General features: G+C 39.0%; 1 protein-coding gene across 10 annotated transcripts in view; it reads right to left on the bottom strand.

The window, feature by feature from the left end:
- MAST2 (microtubule associated serine/threonine kinase 2) overlaps positions 1-27,272 on the bottom strand; it is a 188,708-nt gene that overhangs the window by 30,330 nt on the left and 131,106 nt on the right. For 9 of the 10 annotated variants that reach the window (XM_048312262.1, XM_048312253.1, XM_048312255.1 and 6 more), the window contains 7 exons: positions 26,766-26,786; positions 24,157-24,235; positions 18,735-18,889; positions 11,030-11,105; positions 9,945-10,154; positions 4,109-4,210; positions 88-220 (listed from right to left, as the gene is read on the bottom strand). In XM_048312262.1, the coding sequence (XP_048168219.1) occupies positions 88-220; positions 4,109-4,210; positions 9,945-10,154; positions 11,030-11,105; positions 18,735-18,889; positions 24,157-24,235; positions 26,766-26,786 (776 nt within the window). The remainder of the gene's footprint in view (positions 1-87; positions 221-4,108; positions 4,211-9,944; positions 10,155-11,029; positions 11,106-18,734; positions 18,890-24,156; positions 24,236-26,765; positions 26,787-27,272) is intronic. The other variant, XM_048312254.1, reaches the window with a different exon arrangement.

The raw sequence follows: 27,272 nt of genomic DNA, 5'->3' as shown, positions 1-27,272 counted from the left end.
AAATAAAAACATCCTTCAGCTATGTAGTGACCAGGAGAGCTGACTATCCTTTCAACAGTTTGGAAAGTACATAACAAGAGTTCTCACCCTCCAGGGGATCCCTGGTGAGTCCCAGCTGGCTGATAATATAACGAGGAATGTCGCATTTAATTCCTTGCCCTTCCTTGGCATGGCCTTCTGCAGCTTCCAACAAATGGTAGAACTCTTCAGGATCAAACTCCTACAGGAAAGCAGCGAGAGACAGAGAGGTAAATGATGCAGCTTTACAATTATGAAAGGCTTCTCCTCACGGAGGGGAATCCTCAGAAACATCCAAAGCTAATTCTGGGCTCAGCAGTGACGCAAAACATTTCCAGTTACAAGTAAGTCAGTGCTTCCCACTCTGCTCTGCAAAACCAACAGACAGTTACATCCCACAGGGTGTCCATGGGCTTAGATCTGCAAGTCAAAACAGGACAAGAACTTTCTAAAACCAAACCCAAACTTTCAAAAGGTCTTGTTAACATAAGTGTCAAGTGTGGACACATCTCCCAGTTCTGTCACATTGAGATGTGCCAGGGAAAGGTCTGAGAACTGAGGCACCACCTTCTGCACCTCCACCTGACAGGTGAGCTAACCCAATATAAGCCCTTCCTGCTGTCAGATGTCACTTCTGATCAAACCACACACCCACCCAGTCCTGTCACTGTCCTAACCTGAGCAATTGCTAATAAAATTATTAATAAAACAACTTTCTTCATAAGAAGTATTGCCGCCCTATTTCTTGTACTATACAGCACAGGATCACTTTAGCAACTCAGTCTTGGTGCATGTGATCTCTCAGGCCAGAAGGTGTAATCTCTTGCACTGGAGTAACAGATACAGTAGGAAATAAAAGACAAGCTTTGGGCAGCAGGAGCACTGCTTAGAAACAAGTTCACCAGTTAACTTTAGCTCTCCCCCCTACAAACCTCATCATTCACCAGCAATGAGCAGCTTCGCCAACACTCTTCAAAAATTTTCCAGTGAAATGGGAGGGTGAAAGGGGAAGAGTTTCAGCACACAGCTGAGCATGCACAGAGAACAGTGAGGGCAGCAGTAAAGAACTGGTGTGTGGTCAGCAACGTAAGAGAAAAAAAGCACAGAACTGCAAACAAGAAAAGGAAATTAGAGCTTGTAATGATGTGAAGATACTTGAACAGAGAACAGATGCACTTTTCCATGACTGCTCCAAGCAAGGCTGCTTGGATAGATGCTGTCACCAAAGACAGCGACAATGCAAGAAACAAAGTTCCTTCCTAACTCTTCTGGAAAAGGATTAATCAACAGTCTCAGAACTGGCAGAGAGCAGGAGCCAGACCAGAGAGGACCACAGAGAGAGATGGTCACCAGAATGCAGTGAAAGGGACAGTGGAGTCAAGGAAGGACTTCTCAAGGTACGACTGCAGGTCATTTAATGGTGAGTAGAGGACAGAAGAAAAAAACCAACTTGGTGACAAAAAACCCAAACATACAAAACATTAAGGAACTATATAAATTCCAGTTCTGACTTCTTTATAGAAGACTTAATCATTTGAATACAGAGGAATGAATCCTGCTAAGGGGAGGTAGGTGCCATGGAAAAATAAACTGAAAAAAAAAAAATTAGACACTTTTTCCTAAAGATGGTTTCAGAGATGTACAAACCATATTATTATTTTCTTGGAGCCCCAAAGATTCATTCTGCCAATAAACATTTCACAGTTCTACAGGTAATACAAAGACTGAAGCCAAATAGTTGAAGTTTAGAATACTTAAGTGCCTTCATCTGCATTAAAACAATCCACAACCATTACAAGAACTGTCTATATGGTCACTTATTTCATTTACAAGGAAGAAAGAAGAATGAGCTGTGTTACTAAAATTAACCTTAATATTAAATAGTAGAAAAACTGTTTATAAACTCAGATATAATTGAAACTAAAGGTTGAATTACAAAAAAGTACGTTAAAAAGAAAAATTAAATTTAGTTCTCAAAAGTATTTAAATAGTTGACTATCCATTACTACACTCCTTGTTTTATAGGACAAAAGGAACACTAATATTTAATTCTTCATGTCACCACATTAAAATATGTATTTGGGAAAAAAATTGCCACAAAGGCAATGGAGGTTGAAAAAACCAGGGAAGTCTAACACACAGATCCTGATATTATTCCTAATCTTTGGAGTCTGGCCACTTCATGGTCAAGGTTGTCACTACATGCTTTGGAATTCATTACTCAAATCTCAATGACTTCGCTGCTTCCACCTGCTCCCACTCACTTTGCAGAACATCAAGTGGCGAACACAGAAGAACCTGGAGACCTCTTGATTTGGAACTAAGAGCTGCCTTGAGTTTGGAACTCTCTGCAGGTATAAACATGGATGCACAGGGCTTTCTAATATTCCATGTTTTCCTAGATAATGAGTGTACACAAGCAAAAATGACAATGGTGAATGCAGCAAATACAAACACAGTAAGTTTAAACTTATCTCCTTTTTTCACTGTCTTCACTTCCAAAATAAATTTTAAAGAAGTACTGGAAGGTAAGTGGGAGTCACAAAACCTCATCTAAATCACAAATATGGTTTGAAACCCAAAGAATTCCCAGTTTGAATAGAGCTGTGCCCAGGATTTTCAGTGCAGTCTGACAGAGATTTCTTGAATCAGTAAGTGAAGGTATCTGTCTTGCTGGTTGTGCAGCCAACTTCATCACTGACAGTGGCCCTCCTCACACTGTAGGGTTCCCAGCAAAGCAATCCATCTGAGAGCCATGGAGGAGGGATAAGGAACCCTCCAAAGCCTACTGGCTCTCAGTACTACTGCAGGTGTTTCCAAACACTGGTATCATTGGTAAGACTGGACCACTCTTGTCTACTTTGTCAAAGAAAGCTCCACAAAACTCATTCATCTTCTAGTGACTCCAGGGAGAAAAGTCACCTACGGACACGCTGCCCACAACATAATCCACGTGTTAACTGTGCTTTTATAGCCAGCCACAGATTCCTAATCCAGCCAACTTCTCCGATGCCTCCAGCACCTGTAGCATCCCTGTCACTTTTTATGTCCAGAAAGAACCACCACGAGTGTGCTCCAACACACCAGGGAATTTCATCCTCTCATTACAGAAGCTTCTACTGTAGGTTTGTGACACCTCACAATTTTTCGTGACCTCTCTACATTCTCACTAATTTTTCAACATCCTTTTGAAATACAGTCACTGAATTTAATCCTATAACCAGTATCCACCACATAATTGTGTACACCTCTTTCTAGATATATTGATGGTTTATGTTAACCCTTTTGCCATGGCATGAGTGAGAACACAGGTTTTCAAGCTGCTTCTCCACCATACCAAGAAAATATTTTTGTAGTTGCAGAACTTCCGGACACAGTGGCCTATTTCATTGGGATTGCCTAAACAATTTTCACCATTTTCCAGCATTAAATTTTAAAAAAGCATTATTATTAGCCAAATTAAGTTATAAAAGAGCAATGGGACTTGCTTTTGCATGTATTCCAATAGCACCAAATATGGTTTCAAACCCAGGCTCCCAAAGCTACTTGGATCTCACACTGGTCTATCCCACTGTGTGTTCACAGCTGGAAAACTTGACACCAGATTTCACCAGTTGCTGGGTCTACAGGAAGGGTTTGAGTCCCAGAGCCCAAACACCATTTATGTCGTGGTAGGGAACTTCTTCCTTAGGGACAGCTCTTCCGTAGCACGGCGCTCTGGACACCAGGCACACACCATACAGACATTTACAGGCTCCTTACAGTAACTATTAACAATATGAGGAAAATCCAGTAGCACCAAGTAGCATGGAATTATGTCAACAGCTACATCTGGGCCCTCAGCCATAAACTTTATACTAAAATATAATTTAGCTGCTACTGCAGCTGACATTCCACTGGAGAACGACTTCTGTATTAACGCAAAAGGCACTTAGTACTTCTGTTTGGTTTTTTTTTCAATGTGAATTCATTTTTCATCAATGTTTTAATAAGAATTTAAGGGTTTCTTTTGAAGGCTTTGTGTCCCTTATCTCCTCAAGTGAACAGCACTCTTTAGATCCTGCACAGCCTGTCCCAGGCCCACACTCACCAGGCACTCGAGCAGCCGAGCTGGCCGGGCGATGATAATCATCAGCTTCTTCACAAGCTGGGTAACAAAGGCAACCTCGGAGCTCTCGGATCGCTCGTGGGCCTGTGGAGAGCAGAACAGCACATTATGCTCCTAGCACTGAGCTCTGAATTTCTGTATATCAGATGCTGAACACAATCACCAGCTCAGTAACTGAGCAGCAAAAGCATGGCTGAGTCAGGGCAGGCTGAGCTCAGCTTGCTCGAGGATGCCAAGATACAAATGGCTTTTCCATCACAGCTGACCCCCATTATCATGCAAGAGATATTTCAAGGGCTCTATTTGCATTATATCACCTATCAATTATAATAGATACAATGTGGTTTTAGTTTATTTTTTAAAATGAAAAGAGGAATACTGATTTTTTCAATTTTGCCTTCCACACAACACAGACAACTAGGTAATGACTAAGAGACACACATATTTCTGAGCTTTACTTTCAGCTAGAATTTGAACTAGAATTTCTCCTCATTGTCAAGAAAAACTCAACCTCAGTTTCTCTTTTTTTAGTTTTATCAATCCTGTTGAACAACTCCAGCATTGCATTGTATGTTATGTAGGACCAAGCAGATAAACAAAGAAAAGAGCATATAAAAACTTAATTCAGAGGATTTAGTCCTGTCTGTTACTTTACCAGATATTACAGTATAAATTCAAGTCTTAGTTTCAAGATATTTGTGTGATGGGATGTCTTATAACAACAGTAAACATGCCAAAACAGTAAGAATTAAAAAAAAAAAAGGGCAACCCAAAAAAGCCCTCCCAAATCACTCTTCTCTTCATGAAGCACACAATGGCTACATGATGAGTCCTGGAGCAGAAATACGATAGTATTTCATTGCAGAGAGATAAAAAAGTGGTTCTAATGGCATGCAAAAACTCTTAAACGAAGTACAGCTACTTTTCCCCAAGGTCTAAAAATTGTGCTTTAACACAGCCACAAATATAGAGTCCAGAACTTAATAAATGAGCTTTTGCTGGCAATGAGCCAGTTACTTATAGGAATGAAATTTTATCAACAACAGTGAAAGCAGCAATAAACAAAAAGGTTCATTTAGTGTTGTCCATGAGAACCACCTAAGAAGAAGATTTTTATATGTCTGAGAAGTCAAATCACACTGGTGACCTCCTAAAAGATCAATACAAACACAGGAAGCAGAAATTCAGAAGTAGAAATATACAAGCAGCATTTTAAATAACATATCTCTGATACTTTACTACCAAACAAAAAAAAAAATTTCGAAGGTTCATTATTTCTCATTTTGACACTGGTCAGAATAGAAATGTTGATTGTCTCCTTCCACACTGATTAGCTGGGGCTAGAATTTTAAGCTTGAAAAGAATGATGTACCTACTAATTCATTATCTGAAAACATCAGAGATCCTTCCTGCCTATAGAGCCTTAAAAAGAAGGTTATTTTGGAAATACTGAAATAAGTTGTAATTTTTTTCCTAATTAAAATTTTTTTAAATTGTAAAATAGAAAATAATCGCAATGAAAATGATAAATATTCACTTTGTGCCCTCTAATGCATTAGGCAAACTTAAAAGTTACAAAATGAATTGTAGAAAGAAATTAATGCTTTTATATTTTAAAAGCCATTCCAGATCACCAGGGTTTAGCTGCATTGGAATGAATAAATAAAACATCAACAACTTTGTATTATTTGAAATATGAGCCATGCGATTGGAAAGTCCTTTTCTCCCCCCACATAGGTTATATAATGCAAAAAATACAATATAATAGATATAATTCATCATTTTGCATCCATTTACACTGTTAAAGAGAACTTAGTCTTTTAAATCAAGTCCTTTTGTTTTCTCCTTTTTTCATCTATGACAATTCAGGCAACATAATTTAAAAATGCAATTAATTTAATCAGGTGTCTGTTTTGAAAATGAAAAGCTAGACCACGACTGCCAAATGATATAGAAAAGTAAAAGGAAAAAGAAAAAAAGGATTTACAAAAACCAAACACAACTTGTAACAGCCACTCAGCCATCATCTCCGCACAGCGCTGCTCTTCCAAGCTCCTCAGTGAAACTGCCTCCTCTTCCTTCCTCCTCACACAGGACAGCCCGGACATCCCTACAGAATTCTTATTTCCAGGGTGTCCCACGGACAGAACCCGGGAAGGGGAGGGCTGTCCAGCCAACCACCTGCCGCTCCCATGAGCTGGGCACAGCTGTGCCACCTCAGCAGCGCTTCCCCAGCACCACGCGCTCGCCTCGAGGCTGCTGGTGGCATCTCAGGGGTTCCCCCCCTCCCAAGGGGAGGAGGGAGAAGCCAGTGGGGTTTGGGCAGAGGCTGATGCCATTCCTGCACACACTGCCGGTGACACGTGTACAGGAGGTAGCGATGGATAATTTACAAACCGATTCCCTCATCTGAAAGACCCATCCGTCACTAACTGTGGCTGCTGGGGCATGAAATTAAAATCACTGTCCTCCCCTGGGGTTCAGCAGGACCAATAACTGTGATATGCAAGTCACAACGCTGTAATTGAGCTAATATACTGATGGAAACCAATACAATAGATCTGCAAAGCCAAGGACTGATAAATTTACACTCAGGCTCCTACGAAGAAAGCAACCCAAATCAGAATATCCATTTGCCAGTGTGCAGCATCAGTCACTGCTGTACAATACTCATACCCTCCCCTGCTCCTTTTGTTCCATGCACAGAAACACCTGCAATCCTTCACCTTCCTGCCCAACTGGCTACACCTAGGCAACAGTCATCAGACGTCTTTTGGCTACTTCTACCTTATTGATTCAGCCAAGTAATAACTGACTATAACCTTTGTTCCTCAGCAACCTGAGGTTCTAAACCATGACAACAGGTAAAGAACCAAATGTCACAGATTCTTTTTTGTATCAGTGCTTTATCTTATTTCTTAGTATTTTTACTTTGATGTGAAGTGTAACACTCAAGTTCACGTTTTCCAAAATGAAGAAAATATCTAAAATTCACTTTTACTTCATGATTATTTCGATGATGCAGTAAGTTCTTCTGGCTAAAAGACAGTATTTCACGCTCCAAACAAGGGAAAAGATCTCATTTGCCATAGCTAATGAGATTTGTTGGCATGTTATTACAAAAGCTGGAATCTAAAAATCGTCCAAAAGCTTTCTGGTTTGGTGCATTTAAACAGCTCATCATTTGCATACCCAAACAGTCTGGTTTACATTTTTACTCAAACTACAATATACTAAATCAAGTTTCCTTTTTACGGTTTGAAGTGCTGTGCAAGTTTAGTTTGTTACCAGGTATCAGAATCCACACCTTAAAAAAGAATTTCAGGAGAATCCATTCTTTCACAGTAAAATGGTAAGAAAATCTGTGGATATTTCTGCCACTTGCTGGTCTCATTATTCACCAATAAAGCATCTTTCCAATTTTTCAATATGTTATAAAAATATACCATAAAATTCCATCACCTACTACACAGACCATACAACTGCCCAAGTCAAACAGCTGTTTGAATTACTTTCTAATTGGTATTACTTATGTACTTATTATTTATGATACTTTACAACCTTAAGCAAAGGTTAAGATCCTGCCATCAAATTCAGAATAATCTAAACTTGACTCCAAAATGTCCTACGTTTCAGGTGAGTCCTCCAAAAGAAGTATGATCATCAATTTCTATATATTTTGACTAAAATGGCCCAATTATTTCCTTGCAGAATGCAATCTGAAGGGCAAAGCACAGACTAGGCAAGCAGAGGAAACAAGTAGCTTTTAAATATTAAAATCTAAAAGATAAGCTAAGGAACAGAAAAAGCCATAGGACAGGAAAAAAAAAAAACAAATGAGAAAAATGTGGAATGAAGCCTTTGGCTTTCCTCTGAAGTTTTTAATGTCTTTGTTCTGTTCCTTCGTGGCCTGTTCTGCCTCCCTTGCCTCTCTCAACTTTTCTTTTAATCACCTCTAGCCCACCTTACTTCCTAGAGTAAATAAATCAAACTGAAGAGCTGACCCTTCTCTCGCCCCGGCTCTGCAGAAGATGTTAAGGAAGAAGAAGGCAAAGAAAGCCCCGAATGTCAACTCCTGAACAAGCTCAGAGATGACCAATGTATCTCCTCTAATAACAGTTCAATGTCACCTTTCCCAGTATTTCAGAGCAGCAGGATAATGCCTGTAGGATCAAGGGGAAAGGGACATTTAAGAAGAGTATTTTGAGGATTTGTTCTGAGGGAAAGGGGAGAAAAGGAAAAAGCTGATTTATCTGACCCACACCTCCTCTGAGACCCTGATTAACCTCTTCAGGCCAGAAGACAGGACTGAAAATGCAGACTGGAAGTGGCCAGCCCTAATTTATGGCTCTCTTAGTTCCTTATGGTGTAAGAAATCACTGTCCTCACACAGAGGAGGAAAGTCAGGGAGAGGAAGAATTTCAGGCTCCAAGGATCTGCTACCAGAAGCAGTAAAACACAGCATAGTCCCCCTGTGCCCCTGAAACGTAAGGGATTTTGCTGAGCATACAAAACCACTTTTAATGAAACCTTTCCAACTCCAAAACCACCACCCAAAGAGGCCTGATCCCTTATTTCACAGCTGAAGTGTGCAAACACCCTGCTTCCAGACTCTGGAGATACAAGGGGGATCCACAAGTGGTTACTGATATCCTATAGGCAGACAATCATATAGGCCCTCAAAAGTTATTCCCCACCTCTCTTGGTCTGTCAAAATTATATTCCCCATCCAAGCAGAACACCACAAATCCAAACATGAGTCATTCTTCTCTCAAGCATAACAAATACCAGAAAAATTACAGCCAAACTTATATAAATGAGGTAGCCAAAAAATTTAGCTGACACAAGGGAAGTTCCTGCAGTTTTCACAAAGCTTTTTAATACAACAATTCTATATTAATGTAGTATTTTTATTCATCTGCCTTTTTCTACTGTCTGGAAAGAGTGGCAAAGGGGCACAAGCTAGTGCTATTCATAGCCAGTGGGTTGGCAAACTGATCAATAAAAATAAAATAAATTAGAACTGTAATAGAAAACAAAGTATTTCAGATGTTCTGTTTCCAGGTGTCTCTGCGGCATTGGCTATCTGAGACTGCAATCTTTATAAAACCTGGTTTTTTAGCTTGCTGTATCATTAAATCAAAGCAGAGGACTAGGAAGATATTCCTAAACAGAGGTCTGGACAGGCAATAGCACTGACTCTTCACAACAGTTACAGCATAAATTCTAAGAGATGTCTGAAATTTAGTACTATCTATCTTCATTTTAAAGGGAAAGAGCGATTTTTGATGAGTAGCTGAAGTATACTGAGCATGCATTAAAATTGTGCCCCCTTGTGTATTTTCGTATGCTTTGAATGCCACAAAACACATCAAAGTACTAAGAACAAGCAACTGGATTAAGTTCAGCTCAAGAAAATTGTGAAAAATCTACAGCAACACTAGTAACTATGGTGTTTTCACTCCTTGAAGGCACTACTGTAACTAATAAGTCATTCAGAGACCTGAAGTTCGTGAAAAAAAAGATTTCAGTAATTTCATTCATCTCAATAAACCAAATTTTCATAAATGGTAAAGACTGCCTTTGACTTACTCATATTCACATTCAATTTCTGTACAAACAAAGTTCACAGGAGAAGTGATTTACTCAAATCCCCCCACAGTAGATCAACAGGAGACTGGAACATCTCAGATCTCCTGACACCCCCCCACCTGCCCCTCCCCTGGAATCCACACTGTTTCTCCTAAAATCAAAGCTCTGGCTTATTGGTTAAAGTTTCAATCAAAATAATATATTCTACTTTCCAGAGGGCACTTACATCCTGGAGAAGTTTCTCTAAGTTTTCCTGCAGCTCATAAAAGTACCGAGAAGTAATCAGACCTTCACGTGATTTATCTAGGCAATCTCTGGCCAGTTCAATAACTTGATGATGAATGAAACTTAGGACCCCATCCGCTAATTGCAGCACATTCTCTGGAGCATTCGAGGCAATAAACTCAGCCAGCCGTTCTTCCATCTGTGCCGTGGCCTAAAAGTGCAGAATAAAGAGAAATTACTCCTAAATTTTACTAAAGTAGACCTTAAAGCATAAACAAGTAGGGTGCTAAAGTAACATTTGCAATTCCAAATTGCATGAGGCTTAAAAAATATTCCAAAATACAGTAGCATTTTCTGAGAATAAAGATAGCATATCAGAGGCAAAAGTTAAGTCCACATGAGCAAACAACAAAAATTAATCAAAACACGCTTTCTGAAAATGTAAATGACCATAAAAACATCTTGGTCCTGAGGCTGTATTCCTCCCTGGGTCTCCAGAGTAAGGATGTAAGATGTGAGGCAGTTTTCAGAACTTTTAGACAAGGCTGTGGAAGCTGAAAATCATTGCCCCAAGCCATAAACACACGGCATTTCTATCACTATAAGCCCTGATTTCCTGTCTCCAGAGAAACATCTATTTTTGCTGATGGTGGAACAGGAAGGAATGGCCATATTGACAGCTGTGGGATACACAATCTTCTACACTCATTTCAATGAGATGTTAACTTTTAACCTGCTTCCACAGGTTTCAATATTCAGGTTTTTAAAAAGCCAAGGCATGGCCCTTCTTCTCACTCATGTGAGAATTACTCATGCCAGTAGAAGACATCAGAAATTTAGCAAATATGAAATACATACCAAAAAAAAATCAGCCTTTTCCATCCTAATCTCTATGTATACTAAATCTATTTCTTCTACTGCAGAATTAACATATGAAGATGAGGAGGCAGCTTCAAACTCTCAGCAAACAGCACTGCTTGGAAATGAGACGTAAGAGCTGGGCTCCTTCTCCAACAAGCACTACAAACTAATTCTGAGCTTGGACACAAGTTCATTGAATGTATTATTCAAAAAGTGATTCTTTACCTTTGGAAACCTTTCTTTGTACACATGATTCATCATTATTATTTCACTGTCAAAGGAAACTGGAGAGCGACCAGGGCTAGAGGAGAAAAGAAATTATGTTATCATTTACAGATATCACACCAAAAGTTTTCAAAACCCAGTGCTGATCATAATGCTGCCACATCAACTGTAGACCTTCCAAAGCTCTGAGTTCACTTTAGTAATGTGCAGATGCTGAACTTCAGAGAAGATCCTGGCAAGCAATGACAGTCTGCAGTCACCTGGAGACTGCTGATATCCCTGTGCCCACACAGGCTCTGGCAGAAACCCCCCCATTTCCAGTGCATGCAAACCCTAACACAGAAGCTTGTAAAATGCCAGTGCATTTCCTGCAGATACATTTGTTATTCCTCTCATTCTGTGACTCTCCTCCATGGCAGTGGGAGCAGCCCTACTTCAAAAGAAATCACAGTGAGCTCTGGAGTCTCCAGTGCCAGAAGGGAGCAGAGCAAGAGGAAGTAAGGAAGTAGAGATGATTTGTTTTCCTTTGTCTGAAGGATACTGCACTAGAGGAGGGATGCATGAGCACTGTTATTCAGCTAAATCTTATATACAAATACCACAGGCAACAGGGACAGAGTACTTTTATGAAAGCTGCACTCCCTTGATGCACGTTACCCCATGGATCCGTATGCACCTATGCCCAGGTTAGCAAGAAACTTCAAGGCACGCCAAAAAAAGAGGACACTAAATCCTGATAAGCCGCATTTCTATTACTGTTTGGGTGGGTTTTTTTAAAGAAGGATTGCATCTCCTTTCATCACATCTGATGGTATGCAGGGCTCTGACTCACTCTGCCACCGAGAACAGCCAGATGAGGTAATGCAGATAATCCCCAGCTACAGATCGCCTGCAGCAGCTCATTTCTCCAGCTACCTTCTTTCAACGTTCAAGACAAGCAAGGGCTTCAATTCTTTGGCATCTTACATGATCATTGTCTTTACAATTTTAAGAGTATTAAATACTGCTAAAAATACTCTATGTCAAAAGATACAATTTTATCTTGAATGAGTTCAAACATTTCAAACTTCCTAGTGAAGGATGAAATTAATCTCTCTAAATGGAATAAATGCATTTGAAACTTGGAATGCATTACAGTTACTACCTTGCTGCTAACCTACTTAGAGGAAAAACATTATTTTGGCAACATATATTAACAATTCAAAGAAAATTTAACTCATTGGCTCACAGACTGTAGCAGTACCAAACTCCTTTCATGCCTTGTACTGAAATTCCATTAATTACATCATGTCTTGTTTTTATTACTGTTTATCCCTTAGCTTGAGGAAATGCACTTCAGGTTAAATCTGTCACTGAATCCTTATGTTGAAGGAGAAGAAAACTGATTTGGATGTTATGAATAGGAAGTAAAAAGACATTTTCATCAACTTCCCTTAGCTTGGTAGATAGCTATTTTTAATCAAGGAGAATTTTCTTTAAAAAGAAACTTACATTTATATTCATATGTAATGTATGACATAATTAAATAGAAGGGTAAGAACATTTAAGCTGCAGGGTTATAAGCAAATTCCCCTGCACATCTAGCCTGCTACCCTTATCCTTTTTTCTCTAAGACCAAACAGGCTGACACAAACACGACACTTGTTCACTGGTACTTCATTTGGAGCTGAAGGACTTGGTGAACACAGTTATTGAAGAATTTTGTTTTCTCTAATGTAATTTTTCTCTGTGCAATCTAAGTGAGGTGTAAATTACAAGCATATAGAAACCCTTTGATACTTACACAGAAATACTGAGGCACATACATACTTCATTTTAACACTAAAATTTGTGCATGCTTAAGTATTTGCTGTCTTAGGGCTAAAGTGAAACATGAGGGATTTTGCCTTTTGCTTTCAAGGCACTTTATTCATATGGATACAGGAAATTAGGAGCTATGCAGAAATCAGGCTCCTTGAGCTGTCCTGCCAGCTGATGTAGCATTTCCTTAGGGAGAACCATGATGATAGGAGAATTTATGGGGTTTGCTTTTGTTTTTTACAAAATAATTTCTGCGCACAACAATTGGCAAGAAAGTGAATATTTAAAAACCCTCAGCTTTCTTGGGCATTTGCAGTTTTGTCTCTCACCTCTGGAAGCTTATCAATGCCACTTTTTACCAACTAAAACAACAGAGTACCCAAAACACTCTGGATAAAACCTCGGATCAAGGGTCACATTGTCATCCAAAATAAAATTTGCTCCACATACCAAGTCAAATTAAATGTCTAGCTGACTATAGCAAGACTGCAACATAATATACTGCACCATAATTTTTAATGTTAATCCTTAGCTTGGGAACTAATTAGCTGGATACCTGAGTAACTAACCAAAGGCTGCCTGCCAAGCACTGCTGGGTACTTCACAGCACCTCTGGGACACAACCAGGTGAAAAAGAAACATGGACTGGGCAGATAACTGAATGCTACCAAGGGAGAACATAGGGAAATTTGGAAAAAAGATAAAAGCAGTTTAATACATTTTACTGGCATGGCATCTTTTCAAATGCAAAAGCCTCACACATCTATCCAGCACCAAAAATTTCACAGACAGAACTAAACCAGTCTAACATTTCAAGCCTCTCAAAGGAACAGATTATTTTCTGCAAAACAGAGGATACATGCTGTGCACGTGCATAACATTTTAAGACAAAAGGCAGGCTCCTTCCCTTTTCTTGGTGCAGATAGGTAGGTCAAAGAAATGATTATTGTCAGTGAGTTTTTCATTTCAGCAGAGCAGACATTAGAAGAATAATATCTGTCCCCCTAAGCTTAACAGCAGAATGAAAAACTACTCTCCCTTTTCCCTTTCTTCACGCTCTCTCCACTTTATGAGATGATGTGGTGGTGGATTTTTAGGGATATTTATCTCCCACAAAGATTTCTGTTGCCTTCAACTTGTCAAAACTCATGTGTCCTTATCTGATGCTCAAAAGTGAAAATAACTTATAGACAGCTATTTCAAGGAGCAACATTTACAGCAATAACTTAAATCTTACAAAATCTAGTTTACGTGTGACTAAATACAACCAAGATGTTTATAAATGTAATTTTTCCTTCACTGTAACAGCTGTATTTATTAGGAAAAAGCAGAGAAGCTAAAAGCACTGTGCTTTCCTCTGCCTTCACCCTGTACATAAAGGCTTAATTAGGTTGTATTTACATTACATGACCAAAATCAGCTCTCATAGGAAACTTAAAACTATAGGCTTTAATTTTCTGTCATTTCCAGACACATAAGGAATTTGAAAACCAGAGAGCTAAAGTTGGATAAAGTAGGCACTAAGAGAAGCCTTCTGCTGAAGGTGAGCCTTCCTCTTCTCCCAAGAAATAAATATTTAAATCTTTGAGGTAATGAAAATTACATTAATCTGAAAGTCAGAAAACTCCCCCAGCAGCAGGGGCTGCAACTTGCTCTTTCCAATATTTCAGGGGTTTTATGCACGCCAGCAAGGACTGAGACTGCTTTAGAATGAGAGCAGAAAGTTGGAGTAATGAACAGTACAAAGCACAAATAAGAATACCCAGTTTTCTTCGTAATAGAAAACCACAAAAATTGTGAGTGAACCCAAAAGTTAACAAATTTAAAACCAATCACTTTGAAGAATCTTTTTCAAGCCAAGTTCACAGGACTCACTGTCTTGAGAGAGAAAACAAAGAGACCAACATTATCTGTAATGCAGTCAGAACATGTTTTCAGAAGGAACAGATGCCTTATGCAGTGGAATACAAAATGATTATCCTTCCCCCAATCCATGGGGGTGTGAATCCCTGCTCTGCAACCTGTGGTGGACAGTGCTGTCTGAGAGCAGCAGCGTGCAGTGATGAACCCACCAGGATTATTCAAGCGGTTAAAGCTGCCTCTAAAGTGCACTGAGAGAGCCCCACAACCTGCAGGATGAAAGATAAAAATGGACTATGTAGGCCACTGGTTTTCACAACACCTATTCCTTCTTGGGCATTTAATCATCAGAAGTCTTTTTTGGTATTTTCCAGGAGTTCTGTCTGTATATTCTTAATGGCAGGATCCAGAGTGCTGAAAGTCAGGTTGGGGGATTGCATTTAAAAAGCACTACCCAGCAAAGAGATGATGAAGAAGCATATTTGATTAAGGATGATCTCATCTACTTCAACTATACAAAAATTCACTGCAACAATCTTCAGCCCTTTTTCCCTAGACAACATTATCCTGAAATACAAAAAGAGATCAAGAAAAATGGGCAGATTGGTGGGCTGAGTGACTGCACAAAGGTAGCTCCTGAAAAAGCCATTATTAGTTAACTCTACTTTTATCTCTGACATTCTCCACACATTCCCACATGTGAGCAACTGCTAAAGATGACAAGTAAAGAGAACTGGGTAAAGATGGAAGGCAGCAACTCTAACTTAAAAAGAGTAATGATGCCAAGTTTAGTGCAAGAATTCACAACTTTTCATGCATTTTACTCCAGGGAGAAAAGATCTTGTTCAGGTAAAGCCCAGGATTGTTCTAAACAAAGCTAATGTAGCCTGGGGATCTCTCTGTTGGTCAATAACTTGAAGAATTTGAAGGTTGCATTACAAAAAAAAAAGAAAAAGAGGGAGAACAGTTGAGAGATGATATTTAGGAACTACTTCTGCAGGTAATAAAGAAATATTTTCTTCTACTGAAGACACACTGCAAGCACCAAAACAGGGGGGTCACATGGAAATATGTTCTTTGACTGAGCACATGAGTACTGGATCTTGTTGAGACAGATGAGAGAAGAGGCTCCTGGATTTTGCGAGCAGCTTTGTAAGGACGTCACACTTTCACATTCCAGTGTTGGTGTTGTGTTCCTCCTTCTCCCTGCATAGGAAAGCAGCTGGGAAAGAACCAGTGCCATTTCTTCAGGGCAGAAATTCGAGGCATTTCAAATAAGGCATGTTTAGATAAAAGATGAGTATCTTCAAGGCACACTGGCAGAACACCTCAAGCAACAGAGGTGCTACCAACCTGTCAGTGCACCCTCCACGACTGCACACTTTGTTAGTTTTATCATCCAGTTTGATCGTTAAGAGTGCTCTGTATGAATAGAACATTTGCAGCTAGCTACAAGAAAATGGTACATTTCTAGCCAAAGAAGTAAGTATATTTTCCCAAAAGTTACACCTAGGCAATATTCTATATCTAGGAGTATAAAAGGATCATCTGACACTTCCAAAAAAAATCTTGGGTTACAGAGACAAAAAAACAGTCCCGGCACTTGACAGTGACATCTCAAGATGCCAGTTCCTCTCTCAAAAAGAGATATAAGGCTGCAGTCATACAGGACGAAAAATGAATACACATTAACAATCAGATCATCTCTTAAATTACAAAGCCACGGCTGCCAATTAAGGCAAATGTCTGATGCATTTTGTTCATCTGCTTTTCATTAAAGCTGATCAAACAAGACCATTGAATGCTTATGAAAAAATACATTTTTAGGAAATTACTGCTTAATTTAATTTGATGTTGAAAAAAAAAGCTGTTCTCAGCTTTTATTTTTTTAAGTAAGTGAAAATATCTTCTCACCAAGTGAGCTAACTCTAAGGTGTGGGCAAATAAATAAGCAAGTTTTGTGCAGTGAACAAGGTCTAGTCTTCATGTATTTCAGTACTTGTTTGTTTATAAGCACAGGCTGCCCTCTGTCAAAGAGGGTTTTTGCTCCTGCAAACATTGCTCCAATTGGCTGGATTAAGATATCAATTTTCCTTGGAGGTGCAAGGGCCAGTGTGAATGCTTGGTGGTGGCAAGGAGGCTTTAGAGCCACGCAGCATCACAGTATTGGCAATAAGCAAAATGAAAACCAAATGAGGCACAGTAAGTTGAAAAAATTAAATTACTTCATTCTAAGCTTTGGAATACCAGTAAGGCTGGCCATTACCACAGAGAAAACAAAATAAAAATAAAAATAAATAAAATAAAAACCAGAGAGAGCTAGAAAAAGTATTCAAGAGAGGATGAAGATTAATCAGTTATACAACACACTGAATTAATCTCATCCTACCACAAATTATAAACCCACTCCATGAGAAGTCTGCTTCAAATTGGCTCACAGAAGCAAAATTCTCTGCAACCTGATAACCCATACTAACAAGGAAGAAAATAAAATTGGGCTCTTCACATGGTTGTGTATATCATTCTTGCATCAGCAAAAGTGCCTTCTACAACAGGATTACACCTGTGTTAAAGGACAATAATTGCTTTAGCATGTGCTGCCTACCTCCAGCAGCTGCCTCACCTCTAGAGAATTAGTACCACTACAGTTACACTACTCAGCAGGAGCCAGCGTTAAGAGTGGCAGCACGAGGACTGAAGTAGGACTGTTGTTCAAAGGGGCTTAGTACCAGCTGTGTAATTAGTGGTTTACTACATGGCACTGAGGAGGTCGCTGGCTAAGTGTGCCACTACCCACAGTACTCACCTGCTCCTGTAGATTACTGTGTAACTACACTTAGCAGATCCATATGCAATTACCATGCAGCCTGCACTGAAGTTCAGAACATACAAATAATTACAAATCATCATGAAAGGTCAGCTCTGCCATGACATGATATTCACCATGGGTTTTGTTATTATGCTGGCCTGTTTCACCTTCTCCTTTTACAGACTCCCACCCAGGTCCTGAGCTGGGCACATTGATTCAGCATTTTCAGCTGGCAGAGGCTGTGAATATTGTCCATTAATTTAAAGGTGATATCCACCTCTGACACCCTCAGATGAATGAAGATTTCACCTCCTTCAACCCTGCTTGTAAAAACCCTTTTCTTTCACAAGGTGTGTCTGGACTTTCCCTAGACTTTCATTCACTTGGTCCAGCACTAAAGGCAAAACTTAAAGGCTTTTGCCATGATACAAAATGTTTGTGGATTTATTCCATATAATTGTTAGAGACCTGCAAGAATGACTGCCCAGAGAGTTTGAGGAATCTTTGTCCTTGGAGATATTCAAAAGCCATATGGACATGATCCTGGGCAGTCTCCTTGAATAGGGCTTTGGACACGATGACCTCAAGATACCCCTTCCAACCTCAGCCCGTCTGTAATTCTGTGAAAGATGAAATTCTAGTTGTTTCTGGTTTTATGTATGGAAAAACCAACTATAGAAGAAAATAATCCTGGATAGTTATCTTTGAACAACCAGTTCTCTGAAGCAACAGTAAAATTATTCAACTACTAAAGCAGGAGAAATGTTTTCAGCGCTGTTACAAAACTGCTCTGGGGTGCAATTCCATTTAAGCTTTTGACTTTATCTATTCTGGTTTTCATACCCCTTCAGAAACACTGCCAGAAAAGTTATTAAAAGTGGTTATAACCACATCCTTATGTTACTGTAGCAAAATTCTGAGAAGAAACTTCACTAAAGGAAATCTACATCCTATGCATTTAGTTTGAGACACTTGTGGATCGTGTTTTCATAGAGTTACTGTGAAAATACTAAAGCAGAGTATACCAACCACTTTGCAATCCAAAACCTCAGCATCAAATGTGAGAAAAAAAATCCTTTCTGATCAGGTGAGGTGAGTTAAATGTTGATTCAAATAGTTTCAAAAAACATGTAACAAAGCAACTACAAATGATAATTCTTAGATCTCAAAGCACATAAAGAAATGCAATACATGTGTCCAACATCTTAAAGAGTCAGGAAACGATCCAAAGCTCACCTCAGACTGCGAGACCGAGGTCTCAAGGCTGGAGAATGGCGCCCTTCCTCATCAGTGATGCTCTCAGTACTGAAATGCTTTGTCAGGAAATGAAGTTCATCTGCCGTGGGCTGAAAGGGCAGCTGGTGCAGCTTCTCCTGAGATGAGCATGATGACTGAGTACAGAAAAAAATACAGAAAAGAAATGCACTAAACGCATGCATAGGGGTCAGCTAATGAATGGAAGAGGAACGGATTCTGCCAGACTCTGCGCACTCCAGCGGAAAAGAAAGCTATTTATCAGACCAGGTGCCTCTCTTATTATAATCATTAGGCTAAGCCAACCCTTACATTCAATGACAGAGCTGGTGAGATCAGGAAAACTTTGGGAGAGGGCTAGAGAACCACTGCATCTGATTCTGGAACCAGTACATTTGATCATGCAGATAATTTACTATCAGGAGACAGAAAGGAAGACATGTGAGTACCAGCACTACTCAGGAAAGGACAAGGAGGTTCCTGGAGTGGTCAGCAACTTTCTTTCCTTTTCCCTCATGCTCTCTTAGCTCAGGAGTTTCACTGGCATGCAGAATGCTATGGAGCTGTGTAGACCTAAGAGTTTTCTGCTGGTTATTGGCTCTCATCGGAAATCGCTATTGTAAATGGTCAGGATTTTATTTCTCCTTTTCATTACCCATCAGGCTTCTTCTCTAACCAGGGAGGCAATAATAAAGTAAAGTATCTGACTTTAAGATTAACAGAGTTTCTTGTTATTGAGTTAAACAGCTTATTCTTCTGTAAATAAGTTGATGCATTTATATGACACATGTCCTGTGATAATAATAGACATGAAGCTGTTTTAATTCGTGGATCTCATAAAACCTGAGATTAAAACAAATATTTGTGGCAAATGCTAATAACATCAAAGTTGGACGTTCCAGGAGAAAAAGCTGAAGGTCAGCTAACAAATGTATTTTTTGTGTGCATGATTCTTCAATGCCCCTTTCCATTTCACAGAAGTAAGAAAATAAATTACATAAGGAGAAATTATAAATTCTCTTTCAAAACAAAAGGGAAAAAGGAAAAGAAAAGGTGCTGAATAATCAGAGTAGCACTGAACAACACCAGTGGGCCTTATTAAAAGAATCACCCTGACCTAAGTTCCACAGCTCCTTATTATCTGATGAAATGAATTATGTACACTGTTCCAGCAGAAAAACTTTTCCTTTTGCTATAGTAACACTCACTCAGACTGGAAGCACCACATCCCAATATCAGAAGTATTGGTAGGAGGGAATTATATATGATATAACACATGACCAAGTTTTAACTCACCGAGCATGGGAAAGAAGGCATATCTGTCTCTTGCCATATAGCTAGATGATTTGGATTGACATTTTCTGAGGGAAAAAACCCAATCAACCAACAAATCTGAGATAAACAAGTCACGTAGAATGCATCTGGTCAAATGGTGCAATTATTCTAAGTATTGTAAGCAACATAAAATCAGGTGATATAAAAACCTGTAAACCTAAAGATCCTATTCTTCGATAAAAATTTAATTGGCTCCAGATCCCAGATCCGCTTCCACTGCACTGCACAGAGACATTTACAGAAAAGAACCCCCTTGAAAGCCTTGGGATGTGCACAAACTTCCCAAGCGTGCCTGGAACTGGAAGCCACCACTTCCAACGTTTTCTTTCAGGCAGGTCTAGGTGGAGGGATCATGCTGGGAAGTCACTTCCAGCCCAGTGCGCACACACTGATGATTACACAGGTAGTGTATCAGCTTGCACTGGTCTATCCCACACTGAAGCCAGACAGAGTGTGGGTATTTGCCCCTTTGCCCACAGCTGTTCTGCTCAAACTGTTTATGCCAAATACAGTGACTATTGTCTCCGTTAAGTACAGAATTATGCAAGTACTGTTTTGATTTTCAGAGATTTCTTTGATGTCTTTCTTTGTGTCTCAAACAATACAAGGAGCAGGAAGAAGAACTTGCCTATGAAAAATCCTCAAAGGAAAAGTTACGTGGCAGCTGAAATCTCATCCATGGTGAATAATACAGATCCAGCAGCAGAGCAGGAAGTACTAAAGACTTCATCTTACAAACCTGCATTAGCAGATACCAAAGTTCTGGCATTGCAAATACATGTCTGATTCAAAATGAATTAAGGAAGGTTAGCACATAGTTACTTGAATTAGAAAAAAGAAAAATCAAAACTTATAATCTAGAAAAACCATTAAAAAACTTTATGTTTCCCAACAGAAAAATCACTGGGGAAGCCGTGCTAGTCAACCCATGGACAGCCCAAAAAAATCCTCCCTTCACTTCCTCTCCCTAAAAGAAATCAGATCACGAAGTTTAGAATTCCAGAGAGTAACTAATGAAAGCCCTGAAGATAAAGACCATGGACTTTTCCCTGCCAAGGGCTTCTCTAGCAGTATTAAGGCATACAACCTTTCAATGAAAAAGCATGAAAGAAAATTGAAACACTTCTGAAGTATTGATTTTCAGGTAATCACATCACAGTACTCAATATTTGCAGCAGACTAATACAAATATCCCCCGGTGTCTTAATTACAGATGCAGAATTAGCCAACTCTTTTCCAGTAAAAAAAACCAAGCTATACTACAGTTGCTTATAAACTAACTCTCCATCTAAAAAATGAATAGCAGATTAACTGCTTAAAAATAATTGTATATTGGCCCATCTAACCAATTATTTTATGTTCACCTAACTTGAAAGGTCTTCTCCAGCTTTTTCAGTGTTGGTTTGACGATACATCTGGTCTTCATTATTTGTATGGAAAGGGCAAATGTGGTTTGTCTTTTATTTAAGTGTCATACCTCATTTGGAAGCAAAAAATAAAGCAGAATCTACAGGTTCTCACTGACCTTAGACTAGGTAAATGCCTTGGTTTGTTCAGTAGGTTGGTAGAGCAGGTGATCTATGACCACAGAGATGAGGGTCAGCTCTTGCTCTCATACAAAACTCAACCAGCAGGATACAGAACAGACACTGCCCTTCTTGCTGTTTCATTTCCCACTGACACAAACACCAGAAGGGATGTCTACTGGCTTCCTTCTATCTTGCTTGAGAAAGAAACGTAATCTTGAGGACTGATCTTATGAAATGGAAGCTCAAACTTCTGTTAAATTCATATCTGCAGCTATGAATTTAATTCTACACTAATTCATTGTGTCCTTTTGACAAGCCCCTTCACTACCTCTTACTTCAGTTTCAAAGTCTACGCAGGAATAACACTGCTTATCAACTTTAAGGTGTTACTCAGATCAATTCAAATTAATTCTAATCTGTGAAATGCTGTGATAATAGGATTGGCTTAGAAATGTAATCCCAGGTTTAATACCTCCAACAATTGCATCACTACTTACTAAACAGCCCATTTCAATGTCTCTCTAGATTGTACCACTGAACCAGCAAAAGGACCAGAGATGAGAAACTCAGTCATTTATGAAAAAAGAATAAAGCTCTTGGAATTACATGTTTCAACCTATTTCCTGCAGGAAGGTGAATTCAGGTCCACATCACTTTATGCTTCTCATTACACTTCCCTATTACTCACACTTCCAAAAATTACCATTTGAACTGATGCTTTCTATGTAACATGTCTATCTCAGATTTGTTGGATTGTTTGTTTGTTTTCTTATGGGAAAACATCAATCAAAATGATCTGTCTATTTCTGGGAACATGACAAGAGACAAATATGCTTTATTTCCCATGCCAGAAAGCTGAGAACTTTCTAAAAGTAGCCTTGATTTCAAAGCAAGAATTGATACTTCCAAGAGATTTTTGGTGTTGTTACTTTTGCTCTCTCCATGGACATACACATGAAGTCTGGTCAAACTACAAATTCTTGAAAAACTGCAATTTGGCTTCCAAAGGTGTCATCCTCACAAGCAAATGGGAAGCTGTCACAGTGACTACCAATGATCAAACTATTTGGATGCCATCCATATGGAAAGTAACTGTACTTGCTCCACGCTCCATAGCTTGCTCCCTGAAGAGGACTTAGACATGACTTATGCCCATGAACATCTCGCCTAAGACTATAAAGGCAAAAGCAGAGCCCCTTTTTAACAGCTGCTCTTAGATACTTCAGTATATAATAATGTGTGGCAGTGAAACCAGGGACATCTTTTTCATGTTGATAATGAATCCTACTACATTTTTCTGTGCTATTACCCACATATCTGTATGCATACTGAAATCGAGTCATCTGCCTTCTAAGGAGACAAAAAAAACCCCAAATTCAACAAGAAAAAACTTTTTGAAGTTCAAAAGATAACTAATGATAGAAATTGCATGAACTAGAGTTTGCAAGAATGTGTCTGAACAAATGAAGTTATAGAGATAAGATTAACATTGCAAAATCAGATTTTAATCATATCAATTCACACTAATAGGAAACTTTTGACCCCAATTTCTTCTCTTTCTATATAGACTGCATTTAACACTCACCTCCAAAGAAACTGATAAATGTATTTGAGAGGCACTAGAAAGCTTATGGATGAACTTAGAACAGTTCACAAGGTAAACAATGATACAGAGTAAGATCTGCATAACGTGGAGTACTGAGTCCTAATTAATGAAGGTGTTTATTATTAGGAACATAGTCTAAATAATTCATACAAAACCAAGTGATCAGTATTATGGAAAGAGGCAGTGATTTGTTACCACACAGTTGAAGACACCATAACACACACACTAAAGCATGTTACATTAAGTCTGTACTGGCAGCCTTTAGAGTTCTAATGTTTCTATGCTTGTCTTTGCAAGGTTCTCGTGGATAACCACAACACCCAGCTGACCTAAACTAAAGAGTGAGATTCATTTTAGGAAGCATGTCAAGAGTTACAAGGGTTAACGTGGTGCTGCCAGCTTAGTGGTATTACTGACAGAACTCAAGCACACTGCAACCAGCCTTTCTAATGATGGCTGTAAGAACTGAAAAGCTTCATTAGGAGGTTCAAATTAGTGGAGTTGAATAACAGATGTGGCTTATCAGTTTTTCTTTCTGCTAGCCTGATAGCAGAGGTTTTCAGACTAAGTACTTGAAAGCAGACAGGAGTTTCATTTCCCAGTTACAAAAAGCTGAGAGCTGGAAGGTATTTATGCACTATCTCTGAGTCCTGCCACTTTGGAGACTTTGTGCCTTTCAAATGATTGCTCGAGCCAAGTGCTGCACTGGGATTTCACCAATGCTAAAGGCAAACTGCAAGATGATAGGAGCTGGGAAATGGAGGGGGAAAGCAGCAGAACCAATAACTAAAATAATTTTTAAAATAATTAGTATATTAAATAATGTTAGCAAAACAATGAAGAAAGATCCAGTATTTTAGTAGAGACTCAAAAGCTGATTTGTTAGGGTGTATTTGTACAAACTGAATTGCTTGGAAAAGTCTGTGTCACTTACTGAAACTGTTGAACTGGGAGTGTTTGTTCCATATCCAGATGAAGGAAGGGAGGCCAAGGACCAGCGGCGTCCATCCGTTCTGGGGAAAAGACGTGAGGGAAATTACAGTCAGGAACACATTGTGGCTAATTCTTGAGAGAAATAAGCAATTTTCTCTTCCATATCTCCTAACATCATGCTTTTATTAATGTCTTGAGTTATTCAGATAAATCAGGTATCCTATTTACAATCACACTTGTGGAAAAACAGTTAGAATAAGTTTGAAAAGCAAAACTAGGTGACCTTGGAAAAGATAAAGCAAAGGGGCACCAGAATCCTGCATTAAGTAGATGCTTTTTAGCTGTACAAAACTTGGAGTTTCTGTAACAGAGAAATAAAAACAGCTCCTTGCAAACTTCTTTGAAAAAGACACTTACGCCTAACATACTTACGCAGCTCCTTGTCTTGCAAATGAAGATTCAGATTGAGGACAAAAAAATCACATTAGATCAAGAATCAGCTGAAAGCAGATTAATTTGTTTACCTTCTCAGAGGGCATTCTGCCCAGCACATTGCTTGGCACGCCTGAGAAATTAAACCCACAACAGCAGATAGGAACAGAGCCAAGGGGCCCACTCGAAATACAGATGTAAATCACAGAAAGCTCACCTAGGGTCCTTTCTCCTCCAGTCAGTGTAACACTAGTAGTTATTTCCCTACTGTAGCCAAATAAACATGTCCCTCAGGGAAAACATCCAAAACACTGTGGAGATATTGCAGAAACGTCTTGTTTTGCCAATGTCAAAACTGAGGAATTGAGGAACTACACAAAAGCTTTGAGAAGAATCAGTGTTGCCCTCCTTGAAACCCTCTTCTTCCCCCAAACCCAATCTCAGTGAGGATGAAAACTGAACATTCAGGTCAGTCTCACAGCACTTTTTCTGTCCCTGATCTATTTTCCCACATTTTGTGTCCTTAAAATGGACAACCATGTCTTGTTGCACAATGGGATGGGCGTTATAAAGTCTTCCTCACATCAGTTTCCATTTGCTTGGGCTTTTTCTTGCAGCAGAGTATCAGTAACTGGTCATAACATGAAGCTGAATTAGAACAGTTCTAACCTGCTTTGGAATGATGGGGGGGATGGGGGGACTGGTTCACACAGATACAGTGAATTTATGCAAGTGCATTATAAAATAGGATGTTTGGTAGAGGTTTGAAATAGTGATTATAAAAACCTCAACTGTTATCTTCACTGTAGTATTTCTCATCCCACCACCCATACCCATGAAGCCTCATCTCCAGAAAAACTTTCAGTGCCCACCAAGACAAAAACCCCTGTTTACAGTTTTTCCAGCTCTAGTTCCTTTTATTTTCAGGCACTGATAGACACCACTCTTTGCCATCCATCTTAGAATGAGAGGGAAATAAACTCACTGTTCCACATCACTGAAAGAATATTATGTCAACAGAGTTTTTAAAAGACTCGTGCTTCATGCATTAAAAAAAATAGTAAGTCTGTAATGCAGATTTTTATTGCATGCGTATGTTACAGCTAAACCCCATTTAGCCACAGGTGATGTTTTCTCTGGCAAGACAATTAAACGTAAAAGAACAATCTCAAAATAATTTCAAGTGAAATGGAATTCCTTTCTCAACCCTGAAAAACAACTATCAGCATTACAAAGTTGTTGCAGGCTGTGGTAAGGGATTGAACACCAAAATTTAATGATCTTCACTGAGCTTCTTGTAACATACAGAGGCACTGGGGAAATATTTAGCTCAATGATTCAACCTCACTTTGGATCCTCAGTTCCAAAGCAAAACATTCTGTTTCTTGCTGCACAAGTCACTCATTTCTTGCAAAAGAAAAGCTTCTTTTTTTTTTTTACTGAATTACCTAAATGATGTATTGAAATAACTTCAGAATTTTCATTTTGACCAAGTTAAAAGAAAATATCTTTCTCAATTAGAAAATTCCAGCACACCCCTTCATGCTTGGGCTATTTTCTGCTGATGCAATCAAGGCAAGCAATGTGCTAAGCAGTCAGGACACACATATCAGCTCTTCTCTAGCAGAAAGAAGTGGGACAAGAGTGAAAATCTTTCAAATCAAAGGAAGGGAAAAAGACTTTTAAAGCAAATTCCGCCTGCATTTATGCAAAACATTTCAAAGCTACTTCAGTGTTTTGTTAATAAACATATTTTTAGAGACAACATGCAGTATTACTTCAGCATAAGACACTTGGAATGAAATCTTTAGGTTTTTTATTTATTATAGACACTTTGCTAGCACAACAAAGACATGCAAACAACAAATTTTGCCTCTAAAATGACATTTTAATTAGTTAATTAAGGAGGTGTTTTTATGGCAGTTAAATGCTATTTCATGAAGAAGCAGATCAATTTCAAACAAGAAGGAGTTAGAAAAACAACACATCTTCTCCAGAGCGCTACCTGTTTATAATTTTAAGCCAAAGTGTAAAGATTTTCTGTTTCTATTACAAAGACTAGAAGCTGAATGCTTAAATGGGGTTGTTACAGCATGAACTTGTTAGGGACACGTGCTCAGCTGCACAGAAGCACAGCTCACACACACACACAAACAGCAGCAATGAGATACACGTTACCTGTCTGCTCTGTGTCCATGGCTGTGTGGAAAAAATTGTACAATAGTTATGAGAGAGAGAGAAGTAAAAGATGCATGTGATTTCTGAAAACAACGTTCATCTTCTGTTAGTGGTATTCCTCCAAGATCAGTTTTAGTGAGTATGAGCAGAATTAACCATTGCAGTGGTTTCAACCACACATTTCCTTATTCCATCAGGAGGATTCCTGCCAGTGCTGTGGCTATGACACAGCCATTGAAAGGGTATCTAACAGGGATTTATGGTTAATCACAAGTCAGACTAAGGACAATCTTGCAGTAAATTGCAGTGGCTTTACAATAACACAAGTTTTCCAAACAAGTTTCCTACTCCATCTCAAGAAAAAACTCATCACAGGGCTATAATGAAAGAATGGAAATCACAAATGATGTCCAAACAGGATAATAAATGAAGAAATTACCCCACTAATAAAAGGCAGAAAATCAGCAACAAGTAATTCCTGTGATGGCAATGGCAGGAAATGAGGTA

The sequence above is a fragment of the Corvus hawaiiensis genome, chromosome 9, assembly GCF_020740725.1.
Source record: "Corvus hawaiiensis isolate bCorHaw1 chromosome 9, bCorHaw1.pri.cur, whole genome shotgun sequence".
In the NCBI taxonomy this organism is placed as follows: Eukaryota; Metazoa; Chordata; class Aves; order Passeriformes; family Corvidae; genus Corvus; species Corvus hawaiiensis.
This window is presented reverse-complemented; position numbering and strand designations above follow the sequence as displayed.